The following is a 27,611-nucleotide window of genomic DNA, read 5'->3' as shown; positions in this document are numbered from 1 at the left end:
AAGGATTGTTGGCACATTGTATCGGGAAGCCAATACTATGAAAGCTGTTCCAATGTACTGTATATGTCAGTAGTGTCTAGGTTGACGTGGTCCAAAGGTTAACAGGTAAAATGTAGACAATGCTTCAAATTGACCGGTACAAAATTTCTACATGGTCAAAAGGTCGACATGACCATGGTTGACACTAGTTTTTTAGTTTTTGTTATGTTTTTCCAACTTTTGCTTGTTTTACTAGGAAAACTTACCATGTGGCAAGCCTGCAAGGGTGTCAGTGTCAACTTATTATGCTTAGGTATGGTTAAATATACAAAATGACACCCAAAACATTAAAACTTGTGTCAACCTCTTTTGTGTCAACCAGTTTCATGTCAACTTAGTGACCCTGCTGACCTATTGCCTGTCTATCTGGACAGTGTAGCCCTTCCCCTAGGTTAGGGGCCTATGCCTAGGTATTACCCTGCTGCATGTTATGAGGCATAATGCACACACAGGGTGTATGACGCATACTGCAGGGAATAACAGGCTTTGCCCTTCTTCAATATGGCGGCTGTGGAGCGCTCCACAGTCGCCATGGCAACACAAGCCTGTATCCAGGGAAGTGACGTCAGTGCCAGGAGCGGAAGTTGCAGTAGGGACAGCTGGATTTCCGGCTAGCTGGGTTAGGTTCTGGCAGCGGCGGGGAGAGGGGAGAGCGGGGCTGACACTCCTCACCACCACCATGGCGGTGTCAGAGGCCCAGCTCAAGAAGATGCTCAGCAAGGTGAGGCCCGGCCGAGTCTGCCCCGTGTGTGTCACTCACTGATCCCTACCTGTCCCCGCCCTGTGTGTGTCACTCAATGATCCCTACCTGCCCCCGCCCCGTGTGTGTCACTCACCGTCAGTCCGTCACTATTTGCCCCCACCCCCTGAGTGTCACCTATCCCTTACTGCTCCCGCCCCTGGCTGTCACTGATCCCTACCTGCCCTTGCCCTGTGTGTGTGTGTGTGTGTGTGTGTGTGTGTGTGTGAGTGTGTGTGACTCACTGATCCCTACCTGCCCCCACCCTATGTATGTGTGTGTGTGTGTGTGTCACTCACTCATCACTATCTGCCCCCACCCCCTGAGTGTTGCTTATTCCTAACTGCTCCCACCCCTGGCTGTCACTGAACCCTACCTGTATCTGTTCCCCTGCCCTGTGTGTCACTCTCTGATCCCTACCTGCTTCCACTCTATATATGTGTGTGTGTCTCTGTCACTCACTCATCGATATCTGCCCCCACCCCCTGAGTGTTACTTATTCCTAACTGCTCCTGCCCCTGGCTGTCACTGATCCCTGCATGTATCTTTTCCCCCTGCCCTGTGTGTCACTCACTGATCCCTACCTGCCCCCGAACCTGAGTGTCACTGGTCCCTACTTGCCCCAGTGTCACCATTTTACCACCACCCCGAGTGCCACTAATACCTATCTGTGTGTTTCCCCGGCCCCCTGTGTGTCACTGATCCCTGTCTATCACTCAGTTCTGCACCTCTTTTCTCTGTCCCCCTTCTACCACCCCTTCATTCTGTCATCCACTGAGCCCCCCTCAAGCCGCCTCTACCAGACTGTCTCCCAAAAAATCATCTCTCCTCTCCCCCTTCTACTCCCCTGCCTGTCCATTACCTTGAATCCCCTAACTGAGCTCCATGTTCCATGCTTGTCACTAACTGAACCCCCAATTCCCTTCAGTCTAGGAATAAGTGGCTAATAAGGGGACAGTTGTCTTGGGAGTGGTAGTTTAGATGTGGGGTACTGATGAGGGGTTTATACTGTAGTTCTGCTGATTGCAATAATCTTAATGTTGCTTGTGTCTGGCTCTTACGCTGTGACACAATGCAGTCATGTGACGATGACCTGGGATTGTCACATTACAGATGAGTCACTGGAAGGTTGTGCTACCAGTTATTATGAGTCTACACTCAGACCAGTGCATTGCAGAGCTCAAGGAAGTAATGCAATCATGTGTGATAGGTAGTGCAATTCATGCCACGCAGTGCTGCCAGTGTGGGGCATCTCTTTATAAAGTCCCACAGATCGGGGGTTGTATTCACAGAAATGTATATTGTGCACTCAGGACAGTATTATAGTAACTCTCCGTGTTCTAGTGGATGGGAATGTATGAAATACCGCCTGTCGCCTAAAATAAAAACCCATGAAAAACTCATGTCAACTTTTTGACTGTCCACCTTCACCATTGTTGACCCAATGCTTGTGTCGATCTTCTGACCCTGTCAACCTTAGCCATGTTGACCTATTACATGTGTCAACCTTTAGTGGTCATCCTAAAATGTCGACCTAGTGACCGTATCCCTCCCATACAGCGATAACCTAATTAGCGGTCAGGGAATTTTCAGGTTCCATTGTACACTGTGTCCTCTATGTAATGGCTCCTGTGTCCCAAATCTCTGCTTTGTCAGTGAGAGGACGCGGTTTCCCTTGAGAACGCAGTGATTTGTGAAACGCGTTAGTTTAAATTTCTTATATTTTGAATCCCAAAATAAATCTGGCATTCAAGAACACATATTCCAGATTAAAAAGTCATTAGGTTCAAGTATAGCTTATTGATCAGATTCTATACATCATTTTGAGCCGGGATACTTTTAAGCAAGAGTTAACTTAACAAAATCATTATCGTTTCAACATTTTAAGCTGGGAAAACACTTGGCCGACAGATCGCCTGTCCAGTCGGCCACCGACATACAGAATTATTGTACTCGGCGTCAATGTTCCGGTAGTTAAGACAGCAGCCATTCAGAATACATCACTGCGTGTATGCATGGAGACCTCTGATATGGGTTGGGCGTCCCTAGGGCCCTTCTCATTGGTACATTTTAGGTTCTTAAATACTGTGCGATGCCGTCAGCGGTGAATTCGGTTTTTAAAATGTTATTTATCTTTGGTTTTAGTACAAATACAGGGACTTGTCGGTCCGGGAAATCATAAATGTGACGTCCCTGTACAGAGACCTGAAGCCGATGCTGGACTTTTACGGTACGTATCTGCTCCGCGTAATAATCTGGGAAAAAGGGAATAATGAGTTTGGGGATTGCTTGTATTGGGATCTGCATGGGTCTTGTGCTCTGGGCACTAAGGGCACCTGTTCTGTGCCACCGACAATGGGTATTACACACAACAAACCCTTTTGTCCCTGTGGTCAGCATGACCCTTGTTGTAACGGGTTTGGTATAGGGTTCAGACAGTCATTAGCCTGACGTCGAGATCCCGACTGCCTGGACAGCATGGTGAGCGCAACAAAGACCCTTGCGGGCTCGCTGCGGGCACGGTGGCTCGCTACGCTCGCCACCTATTCTATTCTACCTCTATGTGGGTCGTGGATCCCCACGAGGGAAAATAGCGGATGGCCGTCGGGCTCCCATCTGTCGGCGCTTTGACAGTCGGGATCCCGACGTCGAGTAAATGACTGTCGGGATCGCGTCCGGCACCCGTTTGTAACCTCTGTGGTTTACTTTGTCCAGTGGGTGAGCAGATAGGACCTTGGCTCATGTTCGTCATCAGAAGAGAAAGCAGGAGCACATTGGTAGAGGATAGTCACTATGGGCTGATGTATTGCCACTAGAGTGATAACGTCCTGCACACTGACGCGGCCGCTGACCGTCTCTGACTACGCTCCCTGCCAGGCAGTATTATTGTGGAGAGGATGATGAGAGCTAAGATAGTAGGCAGTATTGCATGATATAGATCTCTCGTCATGTGTCGTGATGTCATTACTTCCCAGTGTAGCTGTGTTTGATGTATTGTAACTGACAGTCGGCAGAGATGCCCGGAGCTTTCTCTGAGTGCATGACACGTGTATGATCACCACATAAACGGGGCATGCCAGCTATTCAGTATTGCACATAGGGTGTGTGAGTATGTCATATTCTTAAATAATAGAGAGATGCATTGTTGTGGTATGCAGTTGATGGGTGGACACGGGCAATGGTCCACACACAAAAAGGTGTTCTTGTAGTGTTGTTCCCAGGATGATTTATCAGATAACTCAGGTCGGTTTGAGCTGATTTACTGATATCAGTGGTGACAGATGATGATTCTGTTACCGGTAGGATTGCCCAATTGTACAGTTACAAGAGTTGTCTATCACATTTTGGTGGTAAATGGGGTACTTGTGTATTATCGCGGCGCCCACTACGGCATTTGTGTAGTGGGCTATTCACGGTAGTGAAATCGCATTGCATGCCATATTCTATGCTATGCGATGCGATTTTCCTATATAATGTATTCACTGTCAGTGAATCCATTAAAAAGATAGGGTGCGATAAAAAAATCGGTACTTGTGTATTTTGGCGGCGCCCGATTTCAGCATCGTTCGATGAACATATCGCATCGCATGCCATGCGACGCGATTTTGACCCCCTATACGATGAAAAATCGTATAAGCACCCTAATGGGTGCTTTCAATGTTAAATGCACCCCCACGCCACCCCCCCCCCCCCCCCCCACTATAAACGTGAACAATTTGAAAATTGTATGCCATCGTACACTAACCAACGAAATCGTGTCGCATCGTATACCATCGCATGCGTAATGGTATATGATGCGATGGGCGCCGCCAAAATACACAAGTACCAAAAAATCGCATCGCATGCAATTATTGTAGTGTTCCTTCTAGGAACCAAACGGGGCAGGGCGCTGGAGGGGTGGACCGGGCACGCCAACGTCACTAAAGGGGGCGTGCCCGGGTCGTTGCGTCACAAATGGGGGCGTGCCTGGGTCGTTGCGTCACAAATGGGGGCGTGCCCGGGTCGTTGCGTCACAAATGGGGGCGTGCCTGGGTCGTTGCGTCACAAATGGGGGCGTGCCCGGGTCTTTGCGTCACAAATGGGGGCGTGCCCGGCTGTAACTATATCCCGAGCTGCCGGGAAAGCGCCGGGCACCGCAATCTATGGCGGCGCTGGGCTTCACCGGTGCACTCCGGCGGGCAGGCAGCAGGCTGTTTTAGCGGGGCACTGCTAGAGGGGCAGGGCGCATTCTGCCCTTTAAAAATCGGGCAGGGCGCAGCGCCCCGCTAAAACAGCCTAGCGGGAACACTATTATTGTATGGCATGCGTTGTGATGAGATATCGGTTGTGATCGAACCTATAATGCCATTTAATGTCCTATACCATTAAATGACATGTCATGTCATTTATTTTGCCCCCCCCCCCACTATCCACGTCATCCCGAAGCGTGGCCGGCGGCGTTATGCGTCCGACCGACCTTTTCATACCGCCACTATCCATGTCGGCGTGGAGTTGATTTTATATAGTATGGCGAGCGCAGCGAGCCACCGAGCCCGAAGCGTGGTGAGCGGACGCGTAATACATGTAACTTAATGCGCGTCCCCTCGTGGGGCTCGCTGCGCTCACCACGGTTCGGGCTCGGTGGCTCGCTGCACTATATAAAATCAACTCCACGCCGACGTGGATAGTGGGGGTATGAAAAGGTCGGTCGGCGCGTACCGCCGCCCCTCGCGAGGCTTGCTGCGCTCACCACGGTTCGGGCTCGGTGGCTCGCTGCACTATATAAAATCAACTCCACGCCGACGTGGATAGTGGGGGTATGAAAAGGTCGGTCGGCGCGTACCGCCGCCCCTCGCGAGGCTCGCTGCGCTAGCCATGCTTCGAGATCATGTCGATACTGGGGGCGGCCTTAATAAATGACATTATATGTCATTTAATGGTATAGTACATTAAATGCCATTATAAGTGTCAAAATCGCATTGCATGCCATACCATTCTATTGTAAAGCGCAACGGAATCTGCTGCGCTATATAAGAAACTGCAAATAAATAATAAATAAATACCATAACTGCATGCGATGCGATTTTACTACATTTGCGTACGTAGTAAAATCGGGCGCCGTGATAATACACAAGTACCGTAAATGGTATCCGCATGTGTACCCCTCCTACATTTATACAGTGGCCTGTGATGGGGGAGGTGTATTACATGACAAAACCTGTTCTGTGGGTTCCCAACTAGAACAAAGTGGCCACTGTCTCCTGATGGAGGGGACGTTCTGCACAGACCTTGGTGACTCAGAGACCATGTAACTAAATATCTTTACAACATCGGCCTCTAGTGCCACTTACTGCTAGCGCCTGTAACGTGAGCCTGCAGGCCCCTGGTTCCTGTCCCCAGGCTCTGTGACGTTAGCTGCCATGGTAGGGGAGACTACAATATGTCTGCAGAGTCCAGAGAGAGCTCCTGTAGATAGCCGCACTAATAACCTGTTAATGTGCTTTCTTTGAGTTATGTGGGTGGCAGCAGGCGTAGTATGTGTGACGGAGACACTTTGGGGCGTACCGCACAGATTCCCTGGGGTACGCAGAGGACGGCAGGTGGGTCTGTTCATGGCTGGGGGAAGATCAACAAATATACATAGCTGTGTGATGTACACAGTCACACATTGATCTACAATAAAACGACACCTGACCCTCAGGGGGTTACACGGAACCTGTTGGCTGACTCCCGCTGCATGGAGTATAGAGCATACATGTATGATTACATGTCTCTGATCATGGCTGCTTTGATGGCGTGTCCCACTGATGTACAGCTAATACAGCAGTGGCAGGATACAGGAGGTCTGTTGTATGTTGGTGGCTGAGGGATGAATCACAAATATCCGTTGTATTTTCTTACGTGTAATGCTTTTACATTATATAATAAATGTGGGGGGTGGAATGCGCAAAATTCTAGTTACGCCACTGGCAGACAGCAGTAGGAATAGCCGCAGTCAGTGACAGAGGAGAATCATATACACCGCCTGCTCCGTAATCTCCTACGCTGCTGGCTACGGCCCTATCGCTATGGCTGGCTATTAATGCCCTGTATTGTTTTGGTGACACTGCTGATTCTAAATGATCAGCTCCTACCTGCCATGTGACAGACTTTGTTTAAAAAATGTCAGGCAGGAGCTGATTGGCTGGTTGTTTATCTCTCTCCATGTTATCACTTATGAAGCTTAGTGCATCTGGCCCAATATTTGTACAGCATTGCTGCCTCACAACACTGAGGTCATGGGTTCAGTTCTCACCATGGCCTAAACTGTGTGGAGTTTGTATGTTCTCCCCAACACAATTAACCCTAGAAACCATTATAGATCTATTTGTGTCATTTGCAGCTCTTCCGTGTACAGCTGTGATTACGGCGTGTATGTATGTTTGGCCCCTACTTTCCTCCATGTGAATCTCTGGTTGGCCACCTGACTTGATTTTAAAATATGTTCAACATCACAGGAGTCTGGAGTGCATAGGTGAAAAATCACATACATACATACATACATACATTCCTCCCATACACATACATATACCACTCTAACATTGGTCTCTGCACATAAGTCCCACACGCTGCTCCTGCCAGCCTCTGCTTTTCCTTTGGTCCGACACATTGCTCCAGCCAGGCTCCGCCTCTCCTTTGGTCAAAACACGCTGCTCCTGCCAGGCTCTGCCTCTCCTTTGGTCAAAACATGCTGCTCCTGCCAGGCTCTGCCTCTCCTTTGGTCAAAACACGCTGTTCGGGCCAGGCTCTGCCTCTCCTTTGGTCCCACATGCCACTCCTGCCAGGCTCCGCCTCTCCTTTGGTCCCACATGCTGCTCCTGCCAGGCTCCGCCTCTCCTTTGGTCCCAAATGCTGCTCCGCCTCTCTTTTGGTCAAAGCACGCTGCTCCTGCCAGGCTCCGCCTCTCCTTTGGTCCCACACGCTGCTCCTGCCAGGCTCCGCCTCTCCTTTGGTCCCACATGCTGCTCCTGCCAGGCTCCGCCTCTCTTTTGGTCAAAGCACGCTGCTCCTGCCAGGCTCCATATCTTCTTTGGTCCCACATGCTGCTAATGGCAGGCTCCGCCTCTCCTTTGGTCCCACATGCTGCTCCTGCCAGGCTCCGCCTCTCTTTTGGTCAAAGCACGCTGCTCCTGCCAGGCTCCATATCTTCTTTGGTCCCACATGCTGCTAATGCCAGGCTCCGTCTCTTCTTTGGTCCCACATGCTGCTAATGCCAGGCTCCGCCTCTCCTTTGGTCAATAACACCAGAGGAGAGATGGAATGTGGGTCCTACTGAATGTATGACCCCAGGCGGTGACCTCACGCTATAAGGAAGCGGCCTGCATAGTATACGGAATACACTGTATAGCGATGCCAATTACAGTCTGTCTGAGACTACAGTCATTTTTCTTTTTGTGTTTCAGTTTTCAACGATGGCACTTCCAGGGAGCTTCTCAGCCTAACGGGGACCATCCCTGTACCCTACAAGGGTAAGTCTCTGCTCTTGTCACATTCCGTCTAACATTGGGCATCTCTCAGCATCAGCTTAATCATACATTTACTGCTGGGCAGTAATATTTCTGGTAAATGAATACAGTAGAACGATGGGGACAAATCTCCTTACAGCCGACAATCCAGCCATAGTAGGACCATTTAGCTGGATGTAATCTGGGGATACAGTATGTGGGGCGATTGTCTTGGTAACGTGCTGCCCACCTGCGTCAGCGCTGCCCTTCTGTAGCTTAGAAGCGCCATGTCCTGACTCAATGTAACATGGGTACTTATATGTTAGTTGGGCGCCCAATTAGCATACGGACGGTAACATAGGAAAATCGCATTGCATGGGCCATTTTAATGGCATGCAATGCTTTTTTCCATTGTAATTTATTCACTGCTCTTTTAGCCCTGGGGCATCGCATCGCACCTCCCGCAAAATATCATGCGACCGCATGTGATTTTATCAGGTGTGCGATGCTATTACATTAGGTATACAATAATATGATTGTATGTCCAAAAATAGCTTTTACGCACCCCCTCACTATCCACGCCCCCCTGAAGCGTGGCGAGCGGCGGCGGAACGCGTCCTCCGACCTTTTCATACCCCCACTATGCATGTCGGCGTGGAGTTGAAGCGTGGCGAGCGGACGTGGATTACTTTACATGCATTCCGCGTCCCCTCACCTGGCTCGCCACGCTTCGGGCTCGGTGCGCTCGCCACACTATATAAAATCAACTCCACGCCGACGTGGATAGTGGGGTAATGAAAAAGTCGGAGGACGTACTTCGGCCGCCCCGCGCGGGGCTCGCTGCGCTCGCCACGCTTCGGGGTGGCGTGGATAGTGGGGGGGTGCGTTAAACCTATTTTTGGGACATAGTCATATTATTGTATACCTAATTGCATGGCATCGCACACCCCATAAAATCGCATGCGGTTTTGCGGCAGATGCGATGGCCCAGGGCTGAGAGAGCAGTGTATAAATTACATAGGAAAATCGCATCGCACATCACATGACCCATGCGATGCGATTTCCCTACGCAGAATAGCCCAACTAACATATAAGTACCGTAACATGTAACTGTGTTCTCTTCCGTGCAGGTAACACGTATAATATTCCCATCTGCCTGTGGCTGCTGGACACCTACCCGTACAACCCCCCAATCTGCTTTGTTAAACCTACCAGTACGATGACGATTAAAACCGGAAAACATGTAGATGCAAATGGCAAGATCTACCTTCCGTATTTGCATGAATGGAAACACGTGAGTAGGAGAGAACGCTGCGGTCCTGTGTATGCCATTATGTGGAGGCTGCTGCTTGATACTTTGTTACTTGTCATGCCCCAGGCTTCAGGCCGGGCAGGGGGTATCCTGGAGGCGGGGGACTCCTTCATGGGTAAAAAGTTTCCCTTGGCTGTAGCTTTATCCTGTTGGCTGTTTGGGCCCGGTGCTGGTTGCCAAAATACGGGGGACCCCTACTCATTTTGGGAACTAGGACTGGCCCTTGAGCCTGGTGCTGGTTTTAGAAATCTGGGGGAACCCCAACATTTTTGGCCCCTCAATTTCTAAAACCAGGACCGTTCTTTGAGCCCGGGGCTGGTTCTGGCCGTGGGGGGGGGGGGACGACCCCATGCCAAGTTTTTAAAGTTCTTTATTTATTTATTCATTCATTCTATCAGTATTTTACACTGGACAGCATTGAACGGATCCCACTGATCCGTGCAATGTTGCCACTCCTTACGTATTTGGCGACATATATATGGCCACTATTTTGGTGATGAAGTGCAGTTTTTTGTACGTCACTTTCTGTAACAGTTGTGACCGATATGAAATCTCTCATGTTGAATCTCCCGTTATGAATCTCTGGAACAAATCTCTGCGTATGTAGGGCCCTTAAGTCCTGGGCTGCACACACTGGGAAATCATTACATGGTGAGCGGCTGTGGATCAATTTGTAGCTAATCGCAAGCTTTTCACAACCTTACACAGCTCTGTCTGGGCACAGCTATCTGATCGCAGGGCTCTACAAATTAGCAGCTGAGTGATCAGGTCTGAATAACCCCCTTAGGTAGAGCGCACGCGCGCACACACACACACACACACACACACACACACACACACACACACACACACACACACACACGTTATATTCCTCAGCAAGATCTGAGCACTGTACCAGCAGAGTAATAATGTACACAGAGCGCACTGCAGGCCTGGTGCTTTTTCCCTGTACCAGCAGTGTAATGTGCAGAGCATACTACAGGTCTGGTGTGTGTGCCCTGTACCAGCAGTGTAATGTGCAGAGCGCACTGCAGGGCTGGTGCGTGTGCCCTGTACCAGCAGAGTAATGTGCAGAGCATACTGCAGGCCTGGTGTGTGTGCCCTGTACCAGCAGTGTAATGTGCAGAGCATACTGCAGGCCTGGTGCGTGTTCCCTATACCAGCAGAGTAATGTGCAGAGCATACTGCAGGCCTGGTGCGTGTTCCCTATACCAGCAGAGTAATGTGCAGAGCATACTGCAGGCCTAGTGCGTGTGCCCTGTACCAGCAGTGTAATGTGCAGAGTGCACTGCAGGCCTGGTGCGTGTGCCCTGTACCAGCAGAGTAATGTGCAGAGCATACTGCAGGCCTGGTGCGTGTTCCCTGTACCAGCAGAGTAATGCGCAAAGCATACTGCAGGCCTGGTGTGTGTTCCCTGTACCAGCAGTGTAATGTGCAGAGCATACTGCAGGCCTGGTGCGTGTTCCCTGTACCAGCAGTGTAATGTGCAGAGCATACTGCAGGCCTGGTGCGTGTTCCCTGTACCACCAGTGTAATGTGCAGAGCATACTGCAGGCCTGGTGCGTGTGCCCTGTACCAGCAGAGTAATGTGCAGAGCATACTGCAGGCCTGGTGTGTGTGCGCCCTGTACCAGCAGAGTAATGTGCAGAGCATACTGCAGGCCTGGTGCGTGTTCCCTGTATCAGCAGAGTAATGCGCAAAGCATAATGCAGGCCTGGTGTGTGTTCCCTGTACCAGCAGTGTAATGTGCAGAGCATACTGCAGGCCTGGTGCGTGTTCCCTGTACCAGCAGTGTAATGTGCAGAGCATACTGCAGGCCTGGTGCGTGTTCCCTGTACCACCAGTGTAATGTGCAGAGCATACTGCAGGCCTGGTGCGTGTGCCCTGTACCAGCAGAGTAATGTGCAGAGCATACTGCAGGCCTGGTGCGTGTGCCCTGTACCAGCAGAGTAATGTGCAGAGCATACTGCAGGCCTGGTGTGTGTGCCCTGTACCAGCAGAGTAATGTGCAGAGCATACTGCAGGCCTGGTGTGTGTGTGTGTGTGTGTCCTGTACCAGCAGAGTAATGTGCAGAGCATACTGCAGGCCTGGTGCGTGTGTCCTGTACCAGCAGAGTAATGTGCAGAGCATACTGCAGGCCTGGTGCGTGTGCCCTGTGCCACCAGAGTAATGTGCAGAGCATACTGCAGGCCTGGTGCGTGTGCCCTGTGCCACCAGAGTAATGTGCAGAGCATACTGCAGGCCTGGTGCGTGTGCCCTGTACCACCAGAGTAATGTGCAGAGCATACGGCAGGCCTGGTGCGTGTGCCCTGTACCAGCAGAGTAATGTGCAGAGCATACTGCAGGCCTGGTGCGTGTTCCCTGTACCAGCAGAGTAATGTGCAAAGCATACTGCAGGCCTGGTGTGTGTGTCCTGTACCAGCAGAGTAATGTGCAGAGCATACTGCAGGCCTGGTGTGTGTGTCCTGTACCAGCAGAGTAATGTGCAGAGCATACTGCAGGCCTGGTGTGTGTGTCCTGTACCAGCAGAGTAATGTGCAGAGCATACTGCAGGCCTGGTGTGTGTTTTGGCTGAGGACCAGCACACGTGTGACCCAGTGGGACTGAATGAGAATGTGCTGGAGGCAGTGGGATCGCTGCTGGTCAGCATAGTGCCTCTGTCTCTCTCTGTCCTCACTATCTCTTCTCCTCTCCACAGCCTCCGTCAGACTTGCTGGGATTAATCCAGATCCTGGTGGTTGTGTTTGGCGAGGAGCCTCCGGTTTTCTCCCGATCATCCGCACCCACTACCTACATGTATCCAGCAACGGGACCCCCAAACAGTAAGTCATGTTGCCTGAATGTAGAGAATGTCACTGTGCGCTTATAAGACTTAGGGCAGTATTCAATGAGAAAAATTCTCCGTGTTTTATGGAGAATTTTTGCTTTTTTCGCCCTGGACGGAGCATTTTGCTCTCCAAAAGTGAACCACCCTATTCAATGTGAAATATTCGCCGTCTTTCTAAGTGATTTTCGCCGTCTCTCTCCGTGTAGAAATTCTCCATCTTTTGATGGAGAGCTGGAATGTGAACTTTTAATCTAAAAGGTTTTTTTTTTTTATTTTGGTGTAAAAAAATCAGGTTTTTTTTTCTGTGAAGGGGCATGTTATTTTTATTCATGTGCTTATGCACATGAATATATATTTAATAAAAAAAAAAAAAAAATATTTTTTTTTTTTATTTTATTTTTACACAGTGCAGCCAGCAGGGGGCCTTGAGCGCTCGAGCCGCTCATTAGATATTCATATATTCACTGCACCCGATGCACGTTCGGGTGCAGTGAATACTGGGTCCCCCGCTGGCTATAGGGGGGGGGCAGCCTGTGCTGCCTGGGTCCCGGGGGGGCCCCCTACCCTCCACATATGTTCTGGGGCATCCAGGGAGACTTTAATCTCCCTGGATGCCACCGTCCCACGGCTCCCTGTCAGCTCCCTGCCGCGGACGCTCGTCCGCTGCAGGGGTTAAGACTCGCCGCGAGTGGCGGCGAGTCTTAAATACGTTGAATAGTGGGAGCAGGAGGCTCCGGAACACGGCGAATGCATGGCGAGAGAAAAAATCTCTCGCCATGTACAGAGAATTTTCTACATTGAATACTGCCCTTAAAGTAAACTTTCTAAGCTCTCGCTTTTCCACAGTGGGTTACCGAGATCAGTATCGGTTGATATCACCTATTTTATTGGGATCAAATTGGGAAATCTACGTACCTCCCGTGTTTTGCCAATTCGTATTTTCCGATTGTGAAGCCGTTCCTATTCCAGTGTCGTGTTTTCAGTATGCATTTGCTGACCATGGCTGTATTTCACTATGGTTCAAATTAGAGAAATATAAGGCCGATCCCAGAAGTGACTTCGGAATGTGCGCGATTTGTAGATATTGTCACACGGGGGAATGTCATGTCACAATCCAAGCAAACTGTATAGGTTTGGTAAGAGGAGTTGGTTGGAGATGTGCGGAGAGGATTTGGTTAGTAGTACGTTTTTATGAATGGGTTTTGTGCTTGTAAGTTGACTTGTTGGTTCCTTATTAGTTTGTCTTGTTCTGTATTTGTGATTATAATTCAGTATAATACATCTTTTGTCTGTGTTTCTGTGTGTGTTTGTGCCTGTGTGTGTTGGAAGGAGAGCAATGTGTTTCTTTATTTTGTAAGTGTCTGATTTGGGGGATAGTCAGATGGGGGTAGGTGGCGGTTGAGACACCACACTCTTCATCAGAGGACAGCGATGACCTCCTCTAGCAGCTTGCCTGGACCAGGATGGGGCGCAATGTCGATTTTTATGTTTTGCGAGAATACGGCCCTGGTGCGGAAGGTTACGAGTCCTCTCCAGCAGCTGTTTGGCCTTGAGTCTCCACCCGTCAGAAGAGCGCCATCTGGCAGAAGGTCCTGACAGCCTTGAATGTGGAGGGACCTGTTTGCAGGAAGGATGACACCTGTAGTCATCAAGCGGTGTGTCCGGGCTGAAATGGAGATGGCGGCACACGAGACTGGAGGTGGCTCCCCTTTTGTTTCCACCTACATTGAATACAAGGATTCCCCTTTACTTTACTTCCAGAGAAGCCTAACGAAGATGATGATGATCCAGCCAAACAAGAGGAACCGGAAATAGAGGAGGCCGACACTGAAATTCAATCATCAATGCCGACAACTTCGGCGCCACCGATGCAGGGAAGCCCAATTCAGCCCATCACCATCCGCACATGACCAGGAGCAAGCACCTTGGCCAACCAGCAAACAAACCACTTCGAGTGGTCGATAAAGCAGTAATACCCCAAAAATGTCCCAAAATTCAGGTTGACAAAGTACACAACTCACACGCCTGCAAATAGTGTGGACTTAATGAGGGAGGACAATAATCGCTTTCATCACATGATGGAAATGCATCACACCACACAACTGAGCATGGTACGTCCCATGGAGTCACATAATGCAGCCACAAGAGATCTCAATGCCACCCTTGCCACGCTAACGCAGCACCTGGTGGCTCACGCAGCACCTGGTGGCTCAGCAAAGTCGGCAACATAGAAGCAGCTCGGGGGGGGGGGGGCGCTCCCCAAGTAACACCGGTGACCTCTCCTCAAAGGCGGACACCCGCATCCAGAAATCCACCGCACCTTCAGATGCAGGCGGTAGCAGCCCAAAAGGGCAGGAGGAGACACGGCGCTGGCCAATTACAGATCCGCTATGTTTTTTCTAATTAAAACATACGGAAACATAATATATGTTAAATGTTAAAACCAAACAAAAAAAATTCTTGTATGTTTGAAAAAACAAACAAATCAATGAGTAAAATACTCAGACCTGTATATTGTCTGCTTCTTCTTATATTTGTAGATTGATGATTAAGGTTTAGGAGGTGATTCTGATTTATGAATTGAGGGTTAATTAGACATAGTATACTGCAATGTTTGGGTAAAAAGCAAAGTGACGTCAGTGTACAATACAAAAGCATTAATAGGGCACTGACATATTGTGAGGAGGGGAATGGAGGCAGCAGGAAGCCACAGACTGAGAGTTATATAGTGGGAGGAGCAGGGTCCCCAGCAGCACAGTGTATATCAGGAGATGAGTGATGTGTCAGTGAGGACTGCATGTGACAGGGGCAGTGACATGATGTGAGGAGGGGAATGGATGCAGCAGGAAGCCACAGACTGAGAGTTATATAGTGGGAGGAGCAGGGTCCCCAGCAGCACAGAGTATATCAGGAAATGAGGGATGTGTCCGTGAGGACAGGGCTGCATGTGACAGGGGCACTGACATATTGTGAGGAGGGAAATGGAGGCAGCAGGAAGCCACAGACTGAGAGTTATATAGTGGGAGGAGCAGGGTCCCCAGCAGCACAGAGTATATCAGGAGATGACTGATGTGTAAGTGAGAACAGGGGCAGTGACATGATGTGAGGAGGGGAATGGAGGCAGCAGGTATGTATTATTTGTGGCTGCTGCGGGTTTCCACCGTCACGTCTGACACGTAACCTCTGTTATTACTGCGCCTACCTCTGTGAACATATCTCACATACCTGCAGCCAGACCAGTTGCAGGTTCAGCCTGTACATTGTGTTGGTGAGGCCCCATATGTGCGATATACACAAACCCATAATGATATATAGGAGTATGTTCCCCCCCAGCGGTAGAGGGGTTCCTCAGTCTGTGTGATAGAACGCCATGCTGTTCTAGTCCTGCTTCATGTTCCCCTAGTCCTGCTTCATGTTCCCCAGGCGCTCATGTACTCATGTATGATGCTGGATTCTGTTCTGCATATTCTAATTTCCACTAATAGAAATAAAATTGACGCATTTTTATGATCTGTGTTTCAGCCTCGTACATCCCAGGCGCCAACCCCCCGTATCCTGCCGCAAGCCACCCGACTAACTCCAGGTACAGTGAGGGGTCTGTATTCTGTGCAATGTGACCTAAAGGTGCCCAAATACATCAATAAGCGGTCAACAAAGCCACACCTTATTGTGGAACCAGTGGAACCACACATCCCAGCATGCCCTGCCACAGTTTTAGCATGCCCGAATGACAACACTGCGGCAAGATCTGCTTGTATTTGTAGCTCCACAGCAGCTGCAGTACCAAAGATTGCCTGCCCCTGGTATATACCATAGCAGTGGTTTGGGTCTTGAGATCTGTGGCCCTCCATCCACTAGGTGGTGCTATTTTCAGATTTTATTGATACATTAATTCGTTACTGAAACAATATGCAAGTAATACGTGTCCTCATACATGCTTCCTCAATACACCATCCAGCACAAGTGAGCCGCCAGGCCCCAGGTGACACTGGCGATGTGACGCAACTAGACACTTGTATATGTGTGCCATTGATTCTGTATACGTGGCACAACAGAACGTGGAGTGTAAAACCGTGCGGCACTTCATATGCATACCTCCCAACTCTGTGGTCGCCGGACCCGGGACACTGCTGATGCGCGCCGAAGACGCGCCAAAATTTCCGGGGGGCGTGGCCTATACTCGCAGCTCCACCTCAAGACCACGCCCCCATTTTGCCGCTATGGGGGCATGACCCAGAGGCTCTGTGAGCCTCTAGCCATGCCCCCAGCCCCCCTGGCTGCAGGAATAGACGCTGTGCGCATGCGCACATCATCTATTCCCTGCTGCTTAGCAGCCGACAGGGGGGACTCCCAACAGCCCCCCCTCACCGCGGGACACTGCCGCCTGCGGGCGGGACAGGCCCTAATAATCGGGACTGTCCCGCTAAAATAGGGACTGTTGGGAGGTATGTATATGCAGATTCACATCCCTAGTAGAGTCTTCCGGGACCTGACGCACCGAGCGGCACTGTTTGGCATAACTGCAGCAATAGCGTATGAGGACACATCTGCAAAATGTAATACAATATTCAGTAGAGAATTCTGGTAACTGCCTGGTGTCCTGAAGATGTGATTGGATTGGGGAACCCTCTATCCCAAGCACACCAGACTTCCTGTCTGTAACCCCACCTAGTAATGCGCACAGGGATCCTCTCCGGGTGTATAACCTACTAAGCATCATTTCCCTTCTGTATTTACAGCGGCTATCCTGGCTACTATCCACAAGGGGGACCTTATCCCCCAACATCTGGCCCCCAGATGTTTCCTCAGCCCCCTGTACCTCACACTCAGGTCACCAGCTCTGGTGAGTAATTAGTGAACGTTTGCTGTGGTGCATCTGGATTTTTAGTGTCCTGTAGTCGTTCTCTTCTTGATCTAGATATGTCAAGCTTCAAAAAGTGATAAAATGGGCTATGATAAACAACCAGCCAATCAGCTTCTAACTGCCATTTTTCAAACCCAGACTGTGACATGACAGTTGGGAGCTGATTGGCTGTTGGTTTATAACTGTCCACTTCATCACTTTTGAAGCTTGATACATCTGGCCCCTAAGGAGATATTGGAATTAGCTAATGTGACGATGAAAGACTTTGCATGTGTGTGAGCACTACTGCCACTAGGTGGCACTGCTTCCCCCATCATATTGCTCCATTCAGAGACATTTACACTGCAAGATCGTTCTAGCTGCAGAGGTGGTAACTGTATGACCAGTGAGCAGCTTTGTGATACTGTTCAATTTATACAAAGTGACCCATTAAATAAACCTTAAGTAGTTTATTTATTTATTAACAGTTTCTTATATAGCGCAGCATATTCCGTTGCGCTTTACAAAGTAGTTAAAAGCCCATCAAAATGACCGCTTCTGCCATGTACTTTTACTTTGAGCTGTGACAGTGTTTACTTTCACTTTGAGCGGTGACCGTTTTAGCCCACAAACTCTGAACCCCTCCCCCAGTCCATGGGCCAGATGCACTAAGCTTCATAAGTGATAAAATGGAGAGTGATAAACAACCAGCCAATCAGCTCCTGCCTGACATTTTTCAAACACAGCTTGTGATATGTCAGGCGGGAGCTAATTGGCTGGTTGTTTATCACTCTCCATTTTATCACTTATGAAGCTGAGTGCATCTGGCCCCTATCTGCTCCTACCTCCAATCTCTGTGTTCACAGCCCCCCCTCTCCATATCCAGCAAGTTTGAAACAGGTCAGTGTCCCTGCAAAAATTGCTTCCACTTTCTGTTATGACTTCTTTTAGCACATAGAGGAGAAATTTGGTCCGTCAAGCGGTCAGTGGAGGTACTTCACCTCATAGAGGTGAGGAGTAGTTGGCCTTTTATATATGTAGAAAACTTAAAATATGGCAGTGTGATCTAATAACCCTCCACATGATTTTTCGATTAATCTGCACCACTCCGATATTTCGTGTAGTAATATGACTATTATATATCAGGGTTGCCGACCCTCCCGGAATTTGCGGGAGTCTCACGAAAATCGGGTCCTTCCTCCCGGCCCCCGGAAGGGTGGGCAACCATCCCGGAATCAGGGGGACCCCCACTGAGCCCCCCGATCGCGGCATTTATATGCCGCAATCCGCGGGTCTCAGGGGAGGGGGCGGAGCTAAAACGGCACAATCGTGACGTTTTAGCCCCGCCCCCTCCATGGATATCAGTTATTTAGTCTATTTCCCTGAATGGGGGCGTGGCTTAATGACGTCACTGTTAAGCCCCCGCCCCCAAAAAATCGTAATGAAAGATTCCTTTCCGGGCTTCTCCCGGAGAGGATTTTCTGAAAGTCGGCAACCCTGTTATATATGAGGCTGCAACAAATAAGCACCATATTAGGACACTTGCAGGGGTGCCCTGGGTTGGTATTCTAGTAACAATTCAAATGATTTAAGGTGAATGTAACCAGCATAACCAGTGCTGGTGGCTGTCAATCATAAACTATCCAAACTGCCAATCAGAAGTGAGTCCTGTCCCTCATCACATGGCTAACAATGACCATTAAAAACGAATTTAATATTTTGGGCCAGATGCATCAAAATTCAAAAAGTGATCATGCGGAAAGTGATGAACAATCAGCTACTAACTGCCACGCTACATGTTGGGATTGAAAATTGACAGTTAGGAGTTGATCGGCTGGTACTTTATGTCTCTCCACCTTATCACTTTGTGAAGCTAAGTGTATCTGTACTTTGGTCTGAATTTCTCTGTAACAAATCTCCGGCTTAGGGGTGCCCAAAAAAAATCGGTACTTGTGTATTATCACGGCGCCCACGTTTTCCATCGTTTTCAATCGCACGCTACGATTTTTAATTGTACAGGCACTCAGATGCCTGATTCCTATGTTAAATGCCCCCCAGACCCGATTTTTGATTGTACACCCACCCTGATGGGTAATGACTATGTTAAATGCAACCCATTGTTAACGCCACCCCACAATCAACGCCAACCCGAAGCGTGGCGAGCGGTGGCGGTACGCGTCCTCCGACCTTTTCATACCGCCACTATCCACGTCGGCGTGGAGTTGATTTTATATAGTGCAGCGAGCCAGCTAGCCTGAAGCTTGGCAAGCGGACACGGATGACTTAACATATATTCCGCTCGCCACGCTTCGGGCTCGCTGCGCTCGCCACTCTATGTAAAATCAACTCCACGCCGACGTGGGTATGAAAAGATCGGAGGATGTATATCGCTGCGCTCGCCAGGCTTGCGTTGATAGTGGGCTGGCATTAACAGTGGGGGGGGCATTTAACATACTCATTACCCATCAGGGTGGGTATACAATAAAAAATCGGGTCTGGGGGGGCATTTAACATGGGAATAAGCCCAAACCGGGCATGATCGCATTGCATGCCATTATAATGGCATGCTATGCGACGCGATAATAAAGATGTATACTCAGCCCGGGGAAAGGCTCAAATCGGGTCCCATCGCATACCTTAATTACCCAAAAATCTGCTACTTTAGAGCGCCTTCTTTAAAAAAAAAAAAAATGTGGAGACCACTGGTGTAACTTTTTTTCTTTTTGTGTAGATTGTGTCCACCAAGTATCACATTATAGATGACACTTTTACATATATGCTTCTCTCTGTTACTAGTTTTGTACATAAGGCGACCTCTATCGTAAGTGTAGTGACCACAAGATCTCCTTGGCTGTACCGATACTTCTGGTCACACTCACGTGTACACTGATACAGTTCATGTACCTCGTGTTGTATACAAATCATTATAATATATCTGTGTGATCCTGCAGGTCCAGCCAGAGATGGCACCATCGGTGAGGACACGATTCGTGCCTCTCTTATTTCTGCTGTAAGTGACAAGCTAAGATGGAGAATGAAGGAGGAAATGGATCGTGCCCAGGCGGAGCTGAACGCCCTGAAGCGCACAGAAGAGGACCTAAAGAAAGGCCACCAGAAGCTGGAGGAGATGGTCACTCGGCTAGACCAGGAAGTGGTAATGACCTTGTTAATCGTATACACAGTGTGGGCAGCCATGTTGTTAGCTGGACCAGCACTCATCAGGCTGTAGTATAATGTACTAGGGACCAGTGACGTCACTGAGGCCTGACCAGGGAGTGGTAATAACACCTGTACACAGTCGAGGCAGCCATGTTGTTAGCTGGACAGCACTCATCAGGCTGTAGTATAACGTACTAGGGACCAGTGACGTCACTGAGGCCTGACCAGGGAGTGGTAATAACACCTATACACAGTCGAGACAGCCATGTTGTTAGGGACCAGTGATGTCACTGAGGCCTAACCAGGGAGTGGTAATGATGCCTTTACACAATGGAGGCAGCCATGTTGTTAGCTGGATCAGCACTCATCAGACTGTGGCCGTAATGTACTAGGGACCAGTGACATCACTGACGCCTGACCAGGAAGTGGTAATGACGCCTATGCACAGTGGAGGTAGCCATGTTGTTAGCTGGACCAGCACTCATCAGGCAGTAGTATAATGTACTAGGGACCAGTGATGTCACTGAGGCCTGAACAGGATGTGGTAATGACGCCTATGCACAGTAGAGGCAGCCATGTTGTTAGGAACCAGTGATGTCACTGAGGCCTGACCAGGAAGTGTTAATGATGCCTATATACAGTAGAGGCAACCATGTTGTTAGCTAGACCAGCACTCATCAGGCTGTAGTATAATGTACTAGGGACCAGTGACATCACTGAGGCCTGACCAGAGAGTGGTAATGATGCCTATACACAATGGAGGCAGCCATGTTGTTAGCTGGACCAGCATTCACTGGTCCCTGTTGTTGAACTGTAAGTCCGGATTAAATCTTCCACTCCAGCCCGGGAACCTCGAATATAAAATCATATAAATTCTCAGCCCCAATTGCTGTACAGCTGGTGGGCCAGATCCAACCCTCCCAGGCTTAATTTCTGCCCACAGCTCACCAGGGAAACCGCCATTTGCCATAATATAATGTAACAGCGGGCTTAGGTAATAGTATCATATATGAGGTTTAGATGTATATTATATATAGAGTTACAGTTGCTTTATCTGGAACCCCGTTCACCAGGAAGTCAAAGATTGCAGCTGTTCGGCCATACACCCAGACATGGCCGGTCACTGTGAGGAGCACCAATACACAATGGGGGTTATTCTGATTCACTCGGAAAGGCACAATCACTCTCTAATGGACAAAACCATATGCACTGCAGGTGGGGCTGATGTAACATGTGCAGAGAGAGTTAGATTTGGGTGGGGGTGTACTTCAAACTGATATCTATATTACAGTGTAAGAAATAAAGCAGCCAGTATTTACCCTGCATAGAAAAAAAACACCCAATTCTAACTCTCTCTGCACATGTTACATCAGCCCCACCTGCAGTGGATATGGTTTTGTCCATTAGAGAGTGATTGTGCCTTTCCGAGTGAATCGGAATAACCCCCAATGTGAGGGTGAGGATGAGGATGATGAGAGCTGGGAAGTGTAGCATAGTGTTCCACGTGATTTATCCCATGTGCGTGTTCGATTAATAACACGTTGTTATTCTGATTCCTGCCAGACTGAAGTGGACAAAAACATAGAAACCCTGAGGAACAAAGATGAGGAACTGGGAGCTGTGGTGGAGAAAATGGAGAGCCAATCGGAATACAGAGACATTGATGAGGTCATCGTGCCGACCGCTCCGCTGTACAAGCAGATCCTGAACCTGTACGCAGAAGAGAATGCTATCGAGGACACCATCTTCTATCTGGGAGAAGCCCTCAGGCGTGGCGTCATAGACTTGGATGTCTTCCTAAAGGTGCGTCACTCATTACCAGTGGTAGCCGGCAGGATAGATAAGCTGGGGTGCAGGGAGCGGGGCCTTCTCCATATTGTACATGAATGTATAAAAACATATTTATTACCGGTGATGATTTTCTATGACACTGTTACTAAGGCTGCTCTGCTGAGCAAAAACCATGGCAATCTAGTGAACGGTGGCAACCATGAACGGTGAGTTCACTAGATTGCCATGGTTTTTGTCTTTGTCACATAATTCCCTACTGCCTGTAATTCCCATGTGTGTGACAATTCTCCTGCAGTACTGCAGCTTGCAATTCCCATGTGTGTGACTGTTCTGCAATACCGCAGCTTGTAATTCCCATGTGTGTGTGTGACCATTTTGCAGTACCGCAGCTTGTAATTCCCATGTGTGTGTGACCATTCTGCAGTACCGCAGCTTGTAATTCCCATGTGTGTGACCGTTCTCCTGCAGCACCGCAGCTTGTAATTCCCATGTGTGTGTGACCATTCTGCAGTACCGCAGCTTGTAATTCCCATGTGTGTGACCATTCTCCTGCAGCGCCGCAGCTTGTAATTCCCATGTGTGTGTGACCATTCTGCAGTACCGCAGCTTGTAATTCCCATGTGTGTGACCGTTCTGCAGTGCCGCAGCTTGTAATAGAGCGCAGCACTAATACAGGCAGATGATAACTGGATACACCATTATCAGACCTGAGTTATTGCCTCTTCTGTCTGACATGATGATTCCCATTTAGGCAATCGGTATGTCCAGGTGGCCAGTGACGACTAAGTATCGAGCCCTGAAGAGAGATAAAGTACCATCCAACCAGCTCCCCACTGTCCTTTTCCAAACACAGCCTGTAACATGACAGTTAGGTGCTGGTGCTTTCTCTCTCCAAGGCTTCTGACACATTAAAACAATATTGGTATGATTTGCCGTACTGTAATAGTAAACGCCTACATCCTCTGTTGTGTACACACAATTGCACGTTCCCGCCGGTTGCATGCGATATTATCTGGTTGTCTATACTGCAGGGTCAATCAGACGATATTGTATACCTGGCCGCACAGTGTAATGAATGGCAGATCGAGGTATCATTGCGTCATTCATTACATCACGTACGGCCAATCTCACATTGTCTTGGCTAAATGGAATTCGGGCCGACCGTCCGGACGATTGGCAATTGTTCTGGTGTCTTCCCATCCTCAGTAAATTGACCCCTTAGTCTATATTCTAATACCAAGTAGTCTGTAGCCGGTTGGTCTACGACAGACTTAATAGGCTGTCATAGCGGCCGTGTGTACCGGCATCAGATGCCTGCTTACAGCCTGGCACATAGAGGGTGGTTGGAGGCAGAGAGAACAGTTACCATGGATGGATGCTTTGTTTGTTTGTTTTAGCTTTTTGCCCTAGGTCAGGTATTTTTAACCTTTTAGATGGATCTAACAGTGTGTCAGGTGTATGGTGTCACGTTTGAGCCTCTCTGTAGTGTACGGTGGTTGGGTCATGTGGTTACCGACGCCCGTTTTATCTTCCAGCACGTGCGCCTCTTGTCCCGCAAGCAGTTCCAGCTCCGAGCATTGATGCAGAAAGCCCGGAAGACGGCAGGACTGAGCGACTTGTATTAAACGGCCAACATCCGATTCCTCCCATTTATACCCGTGACATCTTTTTTTTATTATTTTTTCTCAATTTTGCAGATCACTAGAGATTTGGGTTAAGTTATTATTGTAATAAAAAATAAAAAAAAATATTTAAAATAGTAAATAACAAAAAATACAAAAATAAAATCTGCGTTTGTTTTTCGGCGAGGAGGCTTCTGCTTGATGCACTTTGGATTATACTCACAGGAGAGGTCACTAGTACAGCGACAGACACTATTGCAGCCTGTTACTGGTGTATGCTGTGAGACTGTGGCGCTGCGGCTGGTGCGGCCCCCTGTGCGAGGGGGCGCGGGGCTGGCATGGTGGCGCAGAGGCGGGTGCAATAATGTCCTCTTATTCTGTCTAGTTTACTAGAGACCAGTTAGAGGGCCGATTAAAGGTCCGTTTGTACAAATATTTTTTCCTTTCTATTAAACGCTGGCTTCTCAGGCTGCTGCGTGATTCCCATCTGCCTGTAATTTGAGCATTTCCCATGTCTATATTTGTATGTGCGACACCTGTACAGTGTACCTGGGACTTCTGCTGTGCCGCCACAGCACCAACTCCACCTGTCTGTGAATAATTTTAATAATATGTATTAAAGAAATACTAATTCTTTATCGTTTTGTTGTTTTCATCATTTGAGGATGTTGTATGTGTGGCGGCGAATTCTGGACTTGGGGTGCAGCCTGGGTCATCTATTTGTACAGATGTGACTCTTCAGAGTGCCGAGCACGGGGTCGCTGGGTAACTTGGTAACCACACGCAGTTATGTTTTGCGGGAATAGCTGCATATGCTGTCACATCTACTGGGGTTTATTTACTAAGATGGGATGTTGCCCATAGCAACCAATCAGAATATTCTACTTATTTATTTAGTAGAATCTAGAAAATCATAGAAAGAATCTGATTGGTTGCCCATAAAAACATCCCATCTTTAATATAACTCCTATCTTAGTGTCTAGTAACATGGAATCCTATTCTTAGTCCATGACTGTACACTGCTGGGTCTAGTCCCTGATTTGCTACGCTACACCCCAGCTGATGTATAAGGGGGGGTGGGTTCCTCTAGAACCAGCACCTATAAGCCATTTTTGGGAAATTTCACTTTGAAATGTAAAAAAACCCATCAAGGTTCAATTTGCCTTTATTGAGGATCTGGAAAAAGGATGACAAAGGAACAACTCCACCTGATTTCATTGCGGTCATTGAGCATCAATGCAAACACATTTTAACATTATAATGGAGGCTTTAACGAATTACAATCTTGGGCCTTTGGTACAGCATAAGACGAAATTTTACAGCAATTTTTTTTAAATAAAAAAAACAAAAAACAAGGTTTTCCCGGGCAACGCCAGGCGGGTCAGCTAGTAATTAATAAAATGTGGAATGGTCCCATAGCACACGCTGTATGATCATTGCTAATAATATGCACACTAATGTTCTAATTCAAATAATCTGCAGCTCTATATCGGTAAGGACCGGAGGGTCCTTCACAACCCCACCGTCTGCAAATTCTGACTATATCGTCAGTGGCATCTGAAAGATATCGTTTGTCCAGGAGCATAGGAAAAATCATTAACCATATTGACGGTACTGGTTTAGTTTCACGGCGGCACTTCCAAGCAGATTGTATGCAAATCGCATGCAATATTGCATGCACTATCCACGTCAGCCCGAAGCATGGTGAGCGCAGTGTGCCCCGCGGTACACATACTCCCGACCTGTTCATACCCCCACTATCCACATCGGCGTGGAGTTGATTTTATAAAGTGTGGCGAGCGCAGCGAACCATGGAGCCCGAAGCGTGGCGAGCGGCCGCGGAATACACGTCAAGTAATCCATGTCCCCTCGCCATTCTTGGGGCTCGTTTTCCGCGTCCGATCGCCACACTTTATAAAATCAACTCCGCGCTGACATGGATAGTGGGGGTATGAACAGGTTGGGAGGACGTGTACCGCATCCACTCACCACGCTTTGGGTTGACGTGGATAGTGGGGGTGTGCTAAATCGCATCACAGATAGAATTGCATGCGATGCGATCTGCTGGGAAGTGCCGCCGTGAAACTAAACAAGTACCATATTGACTAGTGTATACGCACCCTAAAGGTGCATACACACTGGCCAATACATCAGCAGACCATCGGCGTCATTCAGATATATTGCATCGGCTGCGCAGCACAGCCGATACCCAATACATCTAAAGCTTCATTTGCGCATCATTCTGTGCGTGTGCGCGATTTATCTACCGCCTGTACAGCTGCTGCAGGAGCCGCCAGTGATTGACAGCTCACTGGGCTTGCCTAGTTTTGATGTCAGTCACAACGGATTAGGCTGTATGTACATACTGCCCAATCTGTCGGTAGCTACATCTACCGATGGGCACCCGGCTTTAGATACACCATATGGGAACCACCTATAGATAAGCATTACTGTGCCTGTAATACTGCTCAGACAGTGTGGAGTAATAGTATAATTCGTGTCCTGGGTCCGTGGCCTCTTACCCTGTGGCACGATATCTACATCAGATATGTGGCATTGCTTAGCAGTGTTCAGCGCCAGATGCCGATCACCACAAAGGTTTCATTATTCACTATTTAGCTTTTATATTCGGTAGGTACAAAGATTCATCTGATAGAGGTATAAGGGCGCAGCAGAAACTTTGCCAAGAAAAGTGAAGTTCAATCCCAGGGTCCATGTTGCCACGATTATATATCCCTTTATTATATTCAGTATTCACATATAAATATTTCTCCTTCATCCACTAGGTGGCACTGGAGCGTAGACAGTGGTGGATAGGAGGGAGACCACGGGGAGCATGGGCACTTTTAATGTAAATTAGTGTGGCTGACTCCTCCCCTTCTACTTCCCCTCCACAGCAGTCTTTAGATTGTGCCTGAGGGAGCTGGTCACATCAGAGGCTTCTCCTGGGCAATGTTATTAGTTAGTAATAGGAACAAGCAATGAGGACAGGCAGGTAGCATTCTGTCACTTCCTGCCTGCGACATCCATTGCCTCCTGCAGGAACGGTGTACAGTACCTGCCATTGGTCTCTGGCACACTGGAGACCAATCACAAACCACCATCTGGCGGTCCAATGGACAAGTGTCTTTGGCAGATGCTAGCGCAGTGTTGGCTGACCTTGACACTCCAGCTGTTGTTGAACTACACATCCCAGCATGCCCCGCTACAGTTTTACTACTTGGCCATGCTAAAACTGATGCAGGGCATGCTTAGATGTGTAGTTCAACAGCTGGATTGTCAAGGTTAACATTGTGCTAGAAGAATTCAACAATCACTGTGCTAGCAGAACTATTCCTGCCTAGTGTAACGTTTGGTGGCGGAGGCAGAACGATAAGGGACAGTGTATCCGGGTGTGGAGATGAAGCCTATGTTATCACATACGACTCGGTAGAAAATTGTTGCTATGTACTTTGGGGACAGACCGTCCCTGTACAGTCCAGCATAAAAAAAAAAAAAAAAAAAAAAAAAAAAAAAAAAAAAAAAAAAATACCTACAGAGGGCTGTGATATTAGTTTGATTATCAGAATTAATATAATTCTCTATTCTTCCAAGAATAGATTTTCTGTAAGGGGTCAGCATTTTAAGAGAATTGGTGTGTATTGCCCAATCATGGATTAGGGGGGTTATTCAGAAAGGAAAATTAAAGAAAATATACTATAATAATAAAATGCAGCATATGTAATATAGAAAACTACTGTATTAACAAAAACATGCCACTAATAAAAATGTACTTGTATAAATACAAGAATAAATGTACAAGAATAAATGTACAT

The 27,611-nt window shown here is 48.4% G+C and overlaps 1 protein-coding gene across 1 annotated transcript; it reads left to right on the top strand.

Moving 5' to 3' along the window:
* The first annotated feature begins 602 nt into the window (after positions 1-602).
* Positions 603-24,434, top strand: TSG101 (tumor susceptibility 101). The gene is made up of 10 exons (XM_083163954.1): positions 603-760; positions 2,924-3,008; positions 8,200-8,265; positions 9,372-9,535; positions 12,253-12,376; positions 15,904-15,964; positions 17,121-17,224; positions 20,176-20,378; positions 21,947-22,186; positions 23,710-24,434. The coding sequence occupies exons 1-10, from the start codon at positions 719-721 to the stop codon at positions 23,797-23,799; spliced, it is 1,179 nt and encodes a 392-aa protein (XP_083020080.1). The 5' UTR covers positions 603-718; the 3' UTR covers positions 23,800-24,434.
* Positions 24,435-27,611: the final 3,177 nt, after the last annotated feature.

This window comes from Crinia signifera, chromosome 11 (assembly GCF_055691185.1).
Source record: "Crinia signifera chromosome 11, ASM5569118v1, whole genome shotgun sequence".
In the NCBI taxonomy this organism is placed as follows: Eukaryota; Metazoa; Chordata; class Amphibia; order Anura; family Myobatrachidae; genus Crinia; species Crinia signifera.
Note: the sequence above shows the minus strand (reverse complement) of the source record. Positions and strands in the feature narration are given on the sequence as shown.